This window comes from Salvelinus sp. IW2-2015, linkage group LG20 (assembly GCF_002910315.2).
Source record: "Salvelinus sp. IW2-2015 linkage group LG20, ASM291031v2, whole genome shotgun sequence".
NCBI lineage: Eukaryota > Metazoa > Chordata > Actinopteri > Salmoniformes > Salmonidae > Salvelinus > Salvelinus sp. IW2-2015.
In genome coordinates this window covers 16,788,868-16,806,140 of record NC_036860.1, presented here as the reverse complement: position 1 = coordinate 16,806,140, position 17,273 = coordinate 16,788,868, and the positions used below count along the sequence as shown (strand labels likewise).

The following is a 17,273-nucleotide window of genomic DNA, read 5'->3' as shown; positions in this document are numbered from 1 at the left end:
CCTAATTTCCTGCAATTCTACACATTTTGCCATGGCTTATGCTGAGTGACTCAAATTCTCCCTGATTGTCTCGGTTTTTATTTTGGTGACTTCCTTCTCAAACATGAGCTTATTTTTAAATATATCTATATATATAGCTCAATTAGCTTTTCTATATACTTTATATTTTACATACACTACCAGTCAAAAMTTTGGACACACCTACTCATTCAAGGGTTTTTCTTTATTTCTACTATTTTCTACATTGTAGATTAATAGTGAGAGATCAAAACTATGAAATAACACATGGAATCATGTAGTAACCAAAAAAGTGTGAGAAATTACAATGTATTTTCTATTTTAGATTCTTCAATGTAGCCACCCTTGATGACAGCTTTGCACACTCTTGGCATTCTCTCTACCAGCTTCACCTGGAATACTTTTCCAACAGTCTTGAAGGAGTTCACACATATGCTGATCACTTGTTGGCTGGGTTGAGGTCGGGTGATTGTAGAGGCCAGGTCATCTGATGCAGCACTCCATCACAGCCTGGAGGTGTGTTGGGTCGTTGTCCTGCTGAAAAACAAATGATAGTCCCGCTAAGCACAAACCAGATGTGCTGGTGTGTAACTACAGAATGCTGTGGTAGCCATGCTGGTTAAGTGTGCCTTGAATTCCCCACACCATCACACCACCGCCACGGTTCACGGTGGGAACCACACATGCAGAGAGCATCCGTTTGTCTAATCTGCGTCTCACAAAGGCACGGCGGTTGGAACCAAAACCTCAAATTTGGACTCATCAGACCAAAGAACAGATTTCCACCGGTATAATGTCCATGGCTCGTGTTTCTTGGCCCAAGCAAGTCTCTTCTTATTGGTGTCATTTAGTAGTGGTTTCTTTGCAACATTTTGACCATGAAGGCCTGATTCACGCAGTCTCCTCTGAAGAGTTGATGTTACTGTTACTCTGAAGCATTTATTTGGGCTACAATTTCTGAGGCTGGTAACTCTAACTTATCCTGTTTAGCAGATGTAACTCTGGGTCTTCCTTTCCTGTGGCGGTCCTCGTGAGAGCCAGTTTCATCATAGCGCTTGATGTTTTTTGCGACTGCACTTGAAGAAACCTTCAAAGTTCTTGAAATGTTCCAGATTGACTGACCTTCATGTCTTAAAGTAACGAACTGTTGATTCTCCTTGCTTATTTGAGCTGTTCTTGCCATAATAGCCCTACTTGGTAAAATACCAAGTCCATATCTTCTGTATGCCTCTCCTACATTGTCACAACACAACTGATTGGCTCAAACGCATTAAGAAGGAAAGAAATTTCACAAATGAACTTTTAACAAGGTACACCTGTTAATTGAAATGCATTCCAGGTGACAATCTCATAAAGATGTTTGAGAGAATGCTAAGAGTGTGCAAAGCTGCCATCAACGCAAAAGGTGGCTACTTTTTGGAACCTCAAATATATTTTTATATGCTTAACACTTCTTTGGTTACTACATGATTCCATATGTTATTTCATAGTTTTGATGTCTTCACTATTATTGTACAATGTAGAAAATAGCAAAAAATAAAGAAACCCTTGAATGAGTAGGTGTGTCCAAACGTTTGGCTGGTACTGTATATATTTTTTATCATATGTTGGAGTGGCTAAACGAATATAAGGGCAACACAAGTCTATTTTAGCCCAGGCCTGATTTCTCATCTGAATGAACTCGGATAGCTCTGAATTGTTCTCAACTAATCCTACTACAAAAGCATCCCAGGTACTGTTGATACCCAGGAGCAATGTTCCCTCCAATTTTAACACACTGAGCAAATTTCAGGTCTTGGGATTGGAAACTTGAATACTGAGCATTCTGTTCAACTTCTGGCACACGTTTACTTTGAAGTTCAACTCCTACCCCCCTTTAAGTTGACGTTTTAGATAGTGGCCAAGTAGGCTACTGTGGCTATTTGAGCCTAATAGGCCTATCAGAGTGGCCTGACAAGAAAAATAATGCAAATGCATCCCATAACATTTTCACAAGGAAATACTAGCTATTTTTTGGGGGGGGGATATGTAGCCTATTTTAGCCTACTATGTGTTCAACATAGGCCTACATTCCATGAGACTTTAAAAAAACATTATGCAGGGCGTAATAGGTGACTGGAAATTGCGTTGTAGGCTATTGCGTTTGTGTATGATGCAAGAAACTAATTTTATAAAATGAATTTATTAATACAATAGAGAATCAGACCATTTAGGCTACCTTCTGCCTATTGGCTTTTTTTTGCATATTCAAGCCCGTCTTACAAAGTTTTTTTTAAAGACAAAATCAAAGCTCTTACCTGACACTTTTGAAAGATGGCAAGAAATGTTCACGTTTTGTGCTTTTATTGGACGCAATCACCATCCCATTGCTGACCAAAAAAATGCTATAACTGGGCAAATCACTTGCTAAATAGCAAAGAATATCAACAAATGTGCAAGGTGAGGGCCGCAAAATCTGCTCTTTGATCTCAAAAGCACATATTCGACAGCAGATGATTGAAAGACCGCCTACTACATCAAAATCACTGACTCAATCTTGAGGTTTGTTGCATTGAAAGTGGCTGATACTATGTTGATTTGATCACAATTCCCACATTAGAAGGAAACCATCTGTTTTAGGGAAATGTGTAAACTAAAGGGGCAATTCTAGTGAAGTTCAATCTTGCACGGGCCAGCATTTGTTCTGCGCGGAAAGCCTGAGGGAGTTGCGTGGCCGCGTGCGTGCAGCTTAGAGGGAACATTGCCCAGGAGTTTAGGTATATCCAATAGGTAGTCATGTTATAGCTGCTGTTGACTTTATAGGTGATTCCATGCCCAAAGTGTCTATTTCAGCAAGCACTGCCACAATTAAGCTAAGCAACAAAAAAGTTACATTAGTTACTGCCTACTCTTAGGAATGTAAAACCAAATATTTCACTTTGAGATTTCAGTGTTTCATGTATGTCAGGCATTGTTGCCAAGGGGTGATGCATCTCAAGTCAGGATCTCATGCTCTCTGCATGTGTATGTTGACAATGTTGCTGTCTTAGGGATTGACCCAACTCCTTGCTTTTCACTCGCCTTCAGTAACTCGGACGACAACCTGCTGAAAAACATTGAGTTGTTTGATAAACTGGGGCTGCGCTTCAACGGGCGCGTCCTGTTTGTCAAGGACGTGCTCGGGGACGAGATCTGCTGCTGGTCCTTCTACGGTGAGGGCCGCAAGATCGCTGAGGTGTGCTGCACATCCATTGTCTACGCCACTGAGAAGAAACAGACCAAGGTAAGCCCAGTTCAACCAATTTCACTCTGAGCTTCCACAGCTTAAACACTAACATGGAGGCCAGCAACATCAGGGTTTAGGTAAATGCTAGGGTATACAGTGCCTTCAAAGTATTTACACCCCATGACTTTTTCCACATTTTGCTGTTACAAAGTGGGATTAAAATGGATTTAATTTACATTTTTGTGTAACGATGTAAAGTACTCTCGTTTCAAAGTCGAACAAAAATTCATATTTAAAAGAAAACACTTTATCTTGACTAGATGAGTCAATACATGTTAGAATCACCTTTGGAAGTTATTACAGCTGTGAGTATTTCTGGATAAGTTTGAAAAGCTTTCCACACCTGGATTGTACAACATTTGCCCATTTTATTATTGTTTTCAAAATTCTTCAAGCTCTGGCAAGTTGGTTGTCGGTCATGGCTAGAAAACCATTTTCAGGTCTTGCCTTGTATTTTCAAGCTATTTAAGTCAAAACTGTAACTCAGCCATTCATTCACTGTCTTGGTAAGCAACTCCAGTGTAGATTTGACCTTGTGTTCCATTCTGTTTCAGAAAAAAAATCTGTTTCAGTGACAAATATTTGAATAGTTCCATGCATCTTTTGTGCAAAAAAGTGATGACTGAAGTCTCTTATTAGTCTGACTTCTATGTGGCCGTCTATGGAAATTGTCTTTCTGGGCTGGGCGTCAGTTACACTGCAGCACCGACGCAAAACTGTAGGAGCAATCAAAACTGTTTTAAACAAAATTATACTGAACAAAAGCATAAACACAACAATTTCAAAGATTTTACTGAGTTACAGTTCTAATAAGGAAATGTGTCAATTGATTAGGCCCAAATCTATGGATTTCACATGACTGGGAATACAGATATGCATCTGTTGGTCACAGATACATTTTTTTTTAAAGGTAGATGCGTGGATCAGAAAACCAGTGACCACCATTTGCCTCATGCAGCACGATCTCCTTCGCATAGAGTTGATCAGGCCTGTGGAATGTTGTCCCACTCCTCTTCAATGGCTGTGTGAAGGTGTCTAGTCAGGATCGAGGGAAAGATGAACGGAGCAAAGTACTGAGAGATCCTTGATGAAAACCTGCTCCAGAGCGCCCAGTACCTCAGACTGGGGTGAAGGTTCACCTTCCAACAGGACAACAACCCTAAGCACGGAGCCAAGACAACGCAGGAGTGGACATGTCTCTGAATGTCCCAGCCAGAGTCCGGACATGAACCCGATCGAACATCTCTGGAGAGACCTAAAAGTAGCTGTGCAGCGACACTCCCCATCCAACCTTACAGAGCTTATGAGGATCTGCAGAGAATGGGAGAAACTCCCCAAATACAGGTGTGCCAAGCTTGTAGCGTAATACCCAAGAAGACTCAAGGCTTTAATCACTGCCAAAGATGCTTGAACAAAGTAAAGGATCTGAATACTTATGTAAATGTTTTCATATATATATTTTTTTTAATTAGCAAAAGTTTCTAAACCTGTTTTTGCTTTGTCATTATGGTGTGTTGTGTGTAGATTAAGGTTAAACAACAATTTGATACATTTTAGAATGAGGCTGTAATGTAACAAATTGTTGGAAAAAGTCAAGGGTTCTGAGTACTTTCCGAAGGCACTTTAATATAGAATTCTCTATGCTACCCATTCTTTGCTCTTCCTTCTCCCTGTCAGGTGGAGTTTCCTGAAGCCCGCATCTTTGAGGAGACTCTCAACATCCTCATCTATGAGAATGGGCGTGGTTCTGGCCCGGGAGGCGTGGCCCTTTTGGAGTCATCGCCTGGGGCCAGCCAATCAGAGGAAGAGGGGGCCAGCGCAGGGGACCGAAGGGTGAGGAGGATCCACGTGAGGAGGCACATCATGCACGACGAGAGAGGACACGGCCAACAGACTGTGTATAAGGACTGAGAAAAAAAATAATGAACTGTGGTGATACGGAGAGGATAAAGAGAGGGAGTTAGCGGCAGGGTAAAGATACAGGTTGTTTGGCGGCAGGGTGTTTGCATGGAGAGGTTAGGGCGGATGTTTAGTAGGGGTGGGTGGGACAGGTTCTTATATAAGGAAGCAGATGTGGGACTTCAAGATGCTTATTATCAAGGACTGAGATATTATTTTTTGGTGCCCGATTGGGAAAACAACCCCTAACCCAAAGGTGGGACTAATACACTAATGAATGTGCACACTTATGGGAGAAGGGTAGAGAGAATTGGACCACAGCATAGGTCTGCAAATACCTAGGGGCTAGTTTGGGCTATCTCCCGACCAGGTTTGTGTGGTGGTAACGTGACTGGAAGATGTAGGGGTTCGCTGGTTCAACTAAGGTACTTTAACTGCACTAAAAGGGAACCGGGATGGTGGAGTGGGGTGGTGGTAGTAGGTTAGAGGAAATGAGACTGCTGAGCATTGCTGGATGTTTATTCCTTTTGAATTGGTTACTGTTGTATGTATTTGTCTATTTATTATTATTTGGTTAATTTGTCCTTTTATATAACTTTAAATACATTATTTATTTATTCTGTATAGATGTTGGTGGGAATTGTATGTGTTGAGGGTGCTGATCTGATTTGATGTTTTGACCAGTTTACGCACTGATCACTTTCCTAACCGACACTTGATGCCATGCTCATCCAATATGTTGAGGCAATGTCACGTATGGTCATGTTTAACTGCCATGTGAGTTCATGTTTACACATTGACTTGCTAAATCATGTTTTAATATTTTTTGTCCATGATGCTACTGTGTCTAATTGAAACAGGATTTCATGTTGTCTGATGGTGAAATCAGCCTTCATTTGGCTCTCTAAAGTCTTTGTATTCAATTTGGTACATATACCTTCCTCGCACTAAAGTCTGATCACAAAAAGCAAAAAAATTAACAGGTGAAATGTAGGAAGTGATCTGAACCTGGGAAGTATTTTTATGTCCCGGTGGTTATTGGACACTTGTTAACCCATAGAAGCATGTAATCTGGCAGGTAAATCTCACATCCTAATCCATTTTTTTTTTTTTTTTAAGAAGTTTGGGGCAGTCCTGGAATAAAACGCATTTGCAAAGAATTTTTTAATCGAGGACTAGGGGCTTAATCTGGGTCAAGAAAACCGTCCCATAATGTCTGCCAAGATGCGCAAACCATTTTTTCCCCCCGTCAAATGTTCTTTATGATATTGTAACTATCTGGGGTTTTAGATATTTTATGGACCATCAACATTCTCAATAAAAGTCTAAAACCTGCATCTTGGTGTTGTGTGTTGGATCGAGTGGAAAATCCCACTCTTCCTGTCCTTAATCTTCTCGAATGGACAGATGAATTTGCATTCACCTTTCCATTAATGCAGGTGAATGACGAGAAGGCCCCGTTATACTATTGAGATCCAGGCTGTATCACAACCAGCCGTGATTGGGAGTCCCGTAGGGCGGCGCACACTTGGCCCAGCGTCGCCCGGGTTAGGCCGGTGTTGTAAATAAGAATTTGTTCTTAACTGACTTGCCTAGTTAAATAAAGGTTACATTTAAAAAAGATGCCCCACCCTAGGTAACTCGTAGAGCCAAACATACGGTTTACACTAGATTACACAGCCACAAAGTCAAAATTGGCTAGCTTTTTGTCTTAATTAAGGTTAGGCATAAGGTTAGCAGTGTGTCATTTTCAGGTCAGTGCTTGACTTGGACTGAAATAGTTGCAGGTACTCATTTTGGATAACGGTACTGTTTACATTTAGGTGAAGGAGCTCCACAATACTTTTGCTGAGATTCTATAATAGGAACAGAAGCTCAAGCAGTAGAAATGTTATGGTTCCGGTACTCTGCTCCTTTCAGCTCCTGCCTAAATCATGCACTGGGTTAAGTTTAAAATAACATTTTAAGATAAATTGTAGAGAGGCGGGGTTTAGCCATTCTTGTGGCTGTTAACTAGTGACGAAACTAACATAGCAGGCGTAAAAGAAAGACTTCCAACTTCAGTGCGTTCAAGACGACTGACCTCGAGAACAATCTTTTGAACGGTCATCCAACTCGGAATTCCAGAGCTCCAACCTGGAGATCACTGACGTCATGATTTGCGTGTCCTAGACCTTTTTGCAAGGCCCACTTCCGCTCAACTTCCTACCCGAGACATAGCTTCATGTCCCAATCGCGTCCTGTAAGGTTGATTGTAGCCATACTAGCCTCTAAGTCTCGTATGATCTCAGTATATTAATATTTCATTTCTATAGCTTTTTATTTTTATCATTCTTATTAAAAATTCTGCTTATCTGTTCAGTTAGAGATTTTTGTAATTCGATTGTGTTTGTCTCTTAGCTAGCTAAACTCAGCAAAAAAAGAAACGTCCTCACTGTCAACTGTGCTTATTTTCAGCAAACTTAACATTTGTATGAACATAAGATTCAACAACTGAGACATAAACTGAACAAGTTCCACAGACGTGACTAACAGAAATGGAATAATGTGTCCCTGAACAAAGGGGGGGGGTCAAAAGAAACAGTCAGTATCTGGTGTGGCCACCAGCTGCATTAAGTGCTGCAGTGCATCTCCTCATGGACTGCACCAGATTTGCCAGTTCTTGCTGTGAAATGTAACCCCACTCTTCCACCAGGCACCTGCAAGTTCCCAGACATTTCTGGGGGGAATGGCCCTAGCCCTCAACCTCTGATCCAACAGGTCCCAGACGTGCTCAATGGGATTGAGATCCGGGCTCTTCGCTGGCCACGGCAGAACACTGACATTCCTGTCTTGCAGGAAATCACGCACAGAACGAGCAGTATGGCTGGTGGCATTGTCATGCTGGAGGGTCATGTCAGGATGAGCCTGCAGGAAGGGTACCACATGAGTGAGGAAGATGTCTTCCCTGTAACACACAGCGTTGAGATTGAGCTTGTCATTGCAGGCAGTCAGATGATGCTGTGACACACCGCCCCAGACCATGACGGACCATCCACCTCCAAATCGATCCCGCTCCAGAGTACAGGCCTCAGATTAACGGTCATTCCTTTGACGATAAACGCGAATCCGACCATCACCCCTGGGTGAGACAAAACCACGACTCGTCAGTGAAGAGCACTTTTTGCCAGTCATGTCTGGTCCAGCGACGGTGGGTTTGTGCCCATAGGCGACATTGTTGCCTGTGATGTCTGGTGAGGACCTGCCTTACAACAGGCCTACAAGCCCGCAGTCCAGCCTCTCAGCCTATTGTGGACAGTCTGAGCACTGATGGAGGGATTGTGCGTTCCTGTTGTTGCCATCCTGTACCTGTCCCGCAGGTGTGATGTTCGGATGTACCGATCCTGTGTAGGTGTTGTTACACGTGGTCTGCCACTGCGAGGATGATCAGCTGTCCGTCCTGTCTCCCTGTAGCGCTGTCTTAGGCGTCTCACAGTACGGACACTGCAATTTATTGCCCTGGCCACGTCTGTAGTCCTCATGCCTCCTTGCAGCATGCCTAAGGCACGTTCACGCAGATGAGCAGGGACCCTGGGCATCTTTCTTTGGGTGTTTTTCAGAGTCAGGACACTGAAGAGGCCTTTCTACTAAGTTTTCATAACTGTGACCTTAATTGCCTACTGTCTGTAAGTTGTTAGTGTCTTAACGACCATTCCACAGGTGCATGTTCATTGTTTATGGTTCATTGAACAAGCATGGGAAACAGTGTTTAAACCCTTTACAATGAAGATCTGTGAAGTTATCTTTGAAAGACAGGGTCCTGAAAAAGGGACGTTTCTTTTTTTGCCGAGTTTATTATCACGCTAACTAGTAAGGTGGCTAGCAATTAGCCAACGCCCCCGTCCCTTACCAACCATGGCACTGTTTTACTCAAGGAGCTTGCAAGAGCTGCCAAAGATAACAGTGACGGATGTACATCGTCTGGCCAAGACAAGTAGCAAAGCACCGACCTCCAAGTTGGAAAAAGGATTCAAACTTTGTCTCCAGTTACCTTTTCAACTATGAAGGTTAGAATAGCCAATTTGCCTATCAAACCAGACAAGGAAGTTTACTCAAAGCTGTAACGTAGTTTAAGACATGCAATTTACAGAAGCTAGCTAACATTATGATTGCTCATTCTTTTTATTTCAAACAGTTTTCGAACAGGGACAAAGTGACAGGAGAGGTCAGCATAGGAGCTTGCTGCTACAGGTCCATGAGGGAAAATGAGAAACCAGTTTGAGTGTAGGGTGAAAAGTCAGCTGTTTGTGACAGACTACATGCCGGTTACACATTCAGAGATGAAGCCTAGTCGTAGACTAAGAAGTTCCTGTCAATGGAGATCTGCATTAAGAGGCATTGCTTAGTCTAGGACTAGGCTTAACCCATATCTATGAAACCGTTCTTAGTGTAGTAATTGTTCAGTTGTCTTCCTTGCTGTTTATGTAAGCTCATGTTGGACACATTAGATTCAATTTAAACAAGGGCATATACCCTTAATAGAAAAGTTTAAACCCGTATTGCTGTAATGAATTTAGTGGCTGTTGCATGTTTCGCCAGTCACTTCAGTTTGCTGGTCGTGACACATGTTGAATGATTTTTATAGTCTAATAATTTTATTTTTATATCCCTACGTAGGTTGTACTTAAGCCCTAAGAGCCAGTAACAATGACACAACATCACTGTTCATGTGTTGCTGGCACTGCATTATGCAACCACACAGTTGCATTACTATTTCAGTCTGCACACTATTCCCAGATGGGAACACCAGTCGTCCCACCTGTGCACAGAGGCCTAGCAGCAGTGGCATAAGCCAAGAACTATGGCATGTTTTAATAGCTATACCACATAACATATGGTTATAATAACATCATAATGCTAATAAATTATTTAATGAAAACATAAATCGTCTTGTGATTAGATTTAGAATTGCCCCTGTACTGTCTTTTTACAGGGTCTGCAACCTGGGCCCATAGGAAAAATGACTATCACCAAGCCCACCAAAAAGCGCATGGCAGAAGGAGGGATTAGGTGAGTATTACCTAATAGCCAGTATAGTAGGTATTAGCTGGTCATATTCTATTACACTTTGACTATATAAAATTATWTAATTTCAGGTGGTTTCAAGTACATTGTTTAGATTGGCAAACCACAGCGGCTGCTGTACACTACAGCACCCTTCTTGGAACACTCCCTGACCTCTCAGTTCTCCAGATAGAAGAGGCATACAAGAGCTTTGGCCCTCTATCCAAGCCATTGATCTGCAGCATGGGGATGTCTATGGAAAAGCATTTTGTCGACTCCCACTTTGGAAAGGTACAGGTGAGGAGCCTCTTACCAGCAGCCTCCAATCACAACGTGACACATAGTTCACCATAAGGAGACACCACCATTCCCGTCACTGCCCCTGGATGGCAACTTTCAAGGCTGCACATTTGTGCTCAGTGAAGAAGACCAGCTTCACATAGTCTCTTCAGGTGAGAGAATACAGAGACCCAGTGGTGTTCTCACTAATTGTCGTGTCCCGTATATATATATATTTACACCTTTCTTCGCATATCTTTTATATATTTTATTTTCCAAAAACTCAACTTCAAAACACTTTCCTGCAACCCGCCTCACCAATTTAATAAAAAATAAATAAATGATTTACCTCAAATCTGAAATCCACAATAGAAGCTAGCCAGAAGCTAACCAGAAGCTAGCCAGTTCGTATTTCAGCTAACCACAGTTTGTGGTCATCAGCTATTCCTTTAGCTCGAAAATCTATTGCCACTTTTGTACAATGTGACTCAGACCACAACATACCGGACCTATTTTTCTCCATATCCCCGGATTTCAACCGCAAGCTCTGGACATTTACACCTGGATTTCGCAGCTAGCTAGCTGCTACCCGTGTGACTATTGGCTTACGTGGTTTGGTTTGATCCCCTCTACCACACGGAACCCCACTAATCTACCGACGGAAACGCACGAGGTGGCTAAAAACAGACCTCCATCTTATGCTAGCTTGCTACCGATGGCCCGGCTAGCTGTATGAATCGCCGTGACCCCAACCAACCTCTACTCACTGGACCCTTACGATCACTCGACTAAGCATCCCTCTCCTTAATGTCAATATGCCCTGTCCATTGCTGTTCTGGTTAGTGTTTATTGGCTTATTTCACTGTAGAGCCTCTAGCCCTGCTCACTATACCTTATCCAACCTTTCAGTTCCACCACCCACACATGCGATGACATCACCTGGTTTCAATGTTTCTAGAGACAATATCTCTCATCACTCAATACCTAGGTTTACCTCCACTGTATTCACATCCTACCATACCTTTGTCTGTACATTATACCTTAACTATTTTATCGCCCCCAGAAACTTCCTTTTACTCTCTGTTCTAGACGTTCTAGACAACCAATTCTCATAGTTTTTAGCCGTACCCTTATCCTACTCCTCCTCTGTTCCTCTGGTGATGTAGAGGTGAATCCAGGCCCTGCAGTGCCTAGCTCCACTCCTATTCCCCAGGCGCTCTTTTTTGATGACTTCTGTAACCGTAATAGCCTTGGTTTCATGCATGTTAACATTAGAAGCCTCCTCCATAAGTTTGTTTTATTCACTGCTTTAGCACACTCTGCCAACCCGGATGTTCTAGCCGTGTCTGAATCCTGGCTTAGGAAGACCACCAAAAATTCTGAAATGTTCATCCCTAACTACAACATTTTCAGACAAGATAGAACGGCCAAAGGGGGCGGTGTTGCAATCTACTGCAAAGATAGCCTACAGAGTTCTGTCCTACTATCCAGGTCTGTACCCAAACAATTTGAACTTCTACTTTTAAAAATCCACCTCTCTAAAAACAAGTCTCTCACCGTTGCCGCCTGCTCACCGTTGCCGACCACCCTCTGCTGTGCTCTGGACACCATATGTGAACTGATTGCCCCCCATCTATCTTCAGAGCTCGTGCTGCTAGGCAACCTAAACTGGAACATGCTTAACACCCCAGCCATCCTACAATCTAAGCTTGATGCCCTCAATCTCACACAAATTATCAATGAACCTACCAGGAACCACCCCAAAGCCGTAAACACGGGCACCCTCATAGATATCATCCTAACCAACTTGCCCTCTAACTACACCTCTGCTGTTTTCAACCAAGATCTCAGCGATCATTGCCTCATTGCCTGCATCCGTAATGGGTCAGCAGTCAAACGACCTCCACTCATCACTGTCAAACGCTCCCTGAAACACATCAGCGAGCAGGCCTTTCTAATCGACCTGGCCGGGGTATCCTGGAAGGATATTGATCTCATCCCATCAGTAGAGGATGCCTGGTTATTTAAAAAAAAAAAAAAAAAGCCTTCCTCACCATCTTAAATAAGCATGCCCCATTCAAGAAATTTAGAACCAGGAACAGATATAGCCCTTGGTTCTCTCCAGACCTGACTGCCCTTAACCAACACAAAAACATCCTATGGCGTTCTGCATTAGCATCGAACAGCCCACGTGTTATGCAACTTTTCAGGGAAGCTAGAAACCAATATACAGTGGGGCAAAAAAGTATTTAGTCAGCCACCAATTGTGCAAGTTCTCCCACTTAAAAAGATGAGAGAGGCCTGTAATTTTCATCATAGGTACACTTCAACTATGACAGACAAAATGAGAAAAAAAATCCAGAAAATCACATTGTAGGATTTTTTATTTATTTATTTGCAAATGATGGTGGAAAATATGTATTTGGTTAATAACAAAAGTTTATCTCAATACTTTGTTATATACCCTTTGTTGCAATGGACAGATCAAACGTTTTCTGTAAGTCTTCACAAGGTTTTCACACACTGTTGCTGGTATTTTGGCCCATCTCTCCATGCAGATCTCCTCTAGAGCAGTGATGTTTTGGGGCTGTTGCTGGCAACACGGACTTTCAACTCCTCCAAAGATTTTCTATGGGGTTGAATCTGGAGACTGGCTAGGCCACTCCAGGACCTTGAAATGCTTCTTACGAAGCCACTCCTTCGTTGCCCAGTGGTGTGTTGATCATTGTCATGCTAAAGACCCAGCCACGTTTCATCTTCAATACCCTTGCTGATGGAAGGAGGTTTTCACTCAAAATCCACGATACATGGCCCCATCATTATTTCCTTTACACGAACAGTCGTCCTGGTCCCTTTGCAGAAAAACAGAACCAAGGCATGATGTTCCACCCCCATGCTTCACAGTAGGTAGTCTTTGGATGCAACTCAGCATTCTTTGTGCTCCAAACACGACGAGTTGATTTTTACCAAAAGTTCTATTTTTTTTCATCTGACCATATGACATTCTCCCAATCTTCTTCTGGATCATCCAAATGCTCTATAGCAAACTTCAGACGGCCTGGACATGTACTGGCTTAAGCAGGGGCAGTCTGGCACTGCAGGATTTGAGTCGTGCGCCGTAGTGTGTTGCTATGTTCGCTTTTTTACTTGGTCCCAGCTCTCTGCAGGTCATTCACTAGGTCCCCCGTGTGTTCTGGGGTGTGCTCACCGTGTCTTGTGATCATTTTGACCCCACGTGAGATCTTGCGTGGAGCCCCAGATCGAGGGAGTTATCAGTGGTCTTGTATGTCTTCCATTCCTAATAATTGCTCCCACAGTTGATTTCTTCAAACAACAGCCTTACCTATTGCAGATTCAGTCTTCCCAGCGTGCAGGTCTTATTTTGTTTCTGGTGTCCTTTGACAGCTCTTTGTCTTTGCCATAGTGGAGTTTGTGAGTGTGACTGTTTAGGTTGTGGACAGGTGTCTTTATACTTATAACAAGTTCAAACAGGTGCCATTAAACAGTAACGAGTGGAGACAGAGAGGCCTCTTAAAGAAAAGTTACAGGTCTGAGAGCCAGAAATCTTGCTTGTTTGTAGTGACCAAAATCTATTTCCACCATAATTTGCAAATAAATTCATAAAAAATCCTACAATGTGATTTTCTGGATTTTTCCCCTCATTTTGTCTGTCATAGTTGAAGTGTACCTATGATGAAATTACAGCTCCTCATCTTTTTAATGGAGAACTTGCACAATTGGTGGCTGACTAAATACTTTTTTTGCCCACCTGTACACAGGCAGTTAGAAAAGCCAGCTAGCTTTTTCAAGCAGAAACTTGCTTCCTGCAAACAAACTCAAAAGAGTTCTGGGACACTGTAAAGTCCATGGAGAAATCGAGCACCTCCTCCCACCTGCCCACTGCACTGAAGATGAGAAACACTGTCACCACCGATAAATCCACTATAATTGAGAATTTCAATAAGCATTTTTCTACGGCTGGCCATGTCTTCCACCTGGCTATCCCTACCCCGGTACACAGCACTGCACCCCCCACAGCTACTCGCCCAAGCCTTCCCCATTTCTCCTTCCCAAATCCAGTCAGCTGATGTTCTGAAAGAGCTGCAAAATCTGACCCCTACAAATCAGCCGGGCTAGAATAATCTGGACCCTTTCTTCCTAAAATTATCTGCTGAAATGTTCCACCCCTATTATTAGCCTGTTCAACCTCTCTTTCGTGTCGTCTGAGATTCCCAAAGATTGGAAAGCAGCTGCGGCACCCCTCATCAAAAGGGGACACTATTGACGCAAACTGCTACAGACCTATATCTATCCTACCCTGCCTTTCTAAGGTCTTCGAAGTCAAGTCAACAAACAGATTACCGACCATTTCGAATCCCACCATACCTTCTCCGCTATGCAATCTGGTTTCAGAGCTGTCATGGGTGCACCTCAGCCACACTCAAGGTCCTAAACATATCATAAACGCCATCGATAAGAAACAATACTGTGCAGCCGTATTCATTGACCTGCCAAGCTTTCACTCTGCAATCACCACTCCTCATCGGCAGATCGACAGCCTTGGTTTCTCAAATGATTGCCTCGCTGGTTCACCAACTACTTCTCTGATAGAGTTCAGTGTGTCAATCGAGGGTCTTTTTGTCCGGGCCTCTGGCAGTCTCTATGGGTGGCCACAGGTTCAATTCTTGGACCGACTCTTCTCTGTATACATCAATGATGTCGCTCTTGCTGCTGGTGTGTCTCTGATCCACCTCTACGCTGACGACACCATTCTGTATACTTCTGGCCCTTCTTGGACACGGTGTTAACAACCCTCCAGGCGACCAATGCCATACAATCTCCTTCCGTGGCCTCCAATTGCTCTTAAATACAAGTAAAACTAAATGCATGCTCTTCAACCGATCGCTGCCTGCACCTGCCCGCCTGTCCAACATCACTACTCTGGACGGCTCTGACTTAAATATTTGGACAACTACAATACCTAGGTGTCTGGTTAGACTGTAAACTCTCCTTCCAGACTCACATCAAACATCTCCAATTCAAAGTTAAATCTAGAATTGGCTTCATATTCTGCAACAAAGCATCCTTCACTCATGCTTGCCAAACTACACCTTGTAAAACTGACCATCCTACCAATCCTCGACTTCGGTATGTCATTTACAAAATAGCCTCCAATACCCTACTCAATAAATTGGATGCAGTCTATCACAGTGCCATCCGTTTTGTCACCAAAGCCCCATATACTACCCACCACCTGCGACCTGTACGCTCTCGTTGGCTGGCCTCGCTTCATACTCGTCGCCAAACCCACTGACTCCAGGTCATCTACAAGACCCCCGCTAGGTAAAGTCCCCCCTATCTCAGCTCGCTGGTCACCATAGCAGCACCCACCTGTAGCAGGCGCTCCAGCAGGTATATCTCACTGGGCACCACCAAAGCCAGTTCTTCCTTTGGCCGCCTCTCCTTCCAGTTCTCTGCTGCCAATGACTGGAACGAACTACACAAATCTCTGAAACTTGAAACACTTATCTCCCTCACTAGCTTTAAGCACCAGCTGTCAGAGCAGCTCACTGCACCTGTACATGCCCATCTATAATTTAGCCCAAACAACTACCTCTTTCCCTACTGTATTTATTTATTTTGCTCCTTTGCACCACATTATTTCTATCCTACTTTGCACATTCTTCACTGCAAATCAACCATTCCAGTTTTTACTGCTATATTGTATTTACTTTGCCCTTACACCTCACTTGCTCACATTGTATATAGACTTATTTTTCTACTGTATTATTGACTGTATGTTTGTTTTACTCCATGTGTAACTCTGTGTTGTTGTATGTGTTGAACTGCTTTGCTTTATCTTGGCCAGGTCGCAATTGTAAATGAGAACTTGTTCTCAACTTGCCTACCTGGTTAAATAAAGGTGAACATTCTTTTGGGAGAGAAGGGTGACTGGTACTAATGTGTACATGCAAAAGTTCTTAGGCAGGAAAGACTAAATAAGCAAGGGAGAGGCTCCTTTATCTTTCAATGAATGAAAGAGAAACAAACAAACCAATKTCTGAAATTAATTAAAAATAATTCAGTTACATGTTTCTGTCCTCTTGTCCGTGTAAATAAAAACTCTTTATAACATTTTGTTCAGAGTATAAGCAGAGGTGTTAATTAACAAATGGACTACAGGGTGTAAGACAATGGATGGTCACAGCAAAAAAAGTTAAGATGCATTGCAGTAGTAGCTCATTGTTCCTTGGCCCATGCCTTCAAAAGAGGCCCAAAACTGGGAGTTTTGTGAAAAGGCAAGCCACAGCCCAGATGCTTCCCATCGGTGACATGAGGATCTCTTGGACATGGTAGTTATTCTACAGCGAAGGTATTGCTCCCTTCAGACGTTGAAGCCCACTAGAAACTTCAATGAAATCTTAATTTCCTAACTTTCAATAAAGATGCCGCACCAACTAATAACGTTAACGTTATTAGCACTAACGTTAGCTCGGTACTGGTAGCTAACGTTTGCTAGCTAAAGAGAATCGAATTACAAAAATCACCAACTGAACGGATAAACAGAATTTAAAACAAATGATTAAAAAAAAGCTATAGAAATTATTATATTAATATACTGATGTAATGATAAAACGAGCGACTTCGAGACTAGTATGGCTACACTCAGGCTGACAGGAAGCTATGTATAGGGTAGGAAGTGGGCGTTGCTACGTTGTGCAAAAGTTCTGTTGTCTTGAAATCCACATGACGACACAAACAGCAAGAA

At 42.8% G+C, this 17,273-nt stretch overlaps 1 protein-coding gene across 2 annotated transcripts in view; it reads left to right on the top strand.

Annotated features, from left to right (window-relative positions):
* Positions 1-6,517, top strand: part of kctd13 (potassium channel tetramerization domain containing 13) — a 37,965-nt gene extending 31,448 nt beyond the window's left edge. For both annotated transcript variants that reach the window (XM_024011677.1, XM_024011676.2), the window contains exons 6-7: positions 3,085-3,280; positions 4,961-6,517. In XM_024011677.1, coding sequence (XP_023867445.1) covers positions 3,085-3,280; positions 4,961-5,194 — 430 coding nt within the window. In that variant the 3' untranslated portion in view covers positions 5,195-6,517. The remainder of the gene's footprint in view (positions 1-3,084; positions 3,281-4,960) is intronic.
* The last annotated feature ends 10,756 nt before the right edge of the window (positions 6,518-17,273 follow it).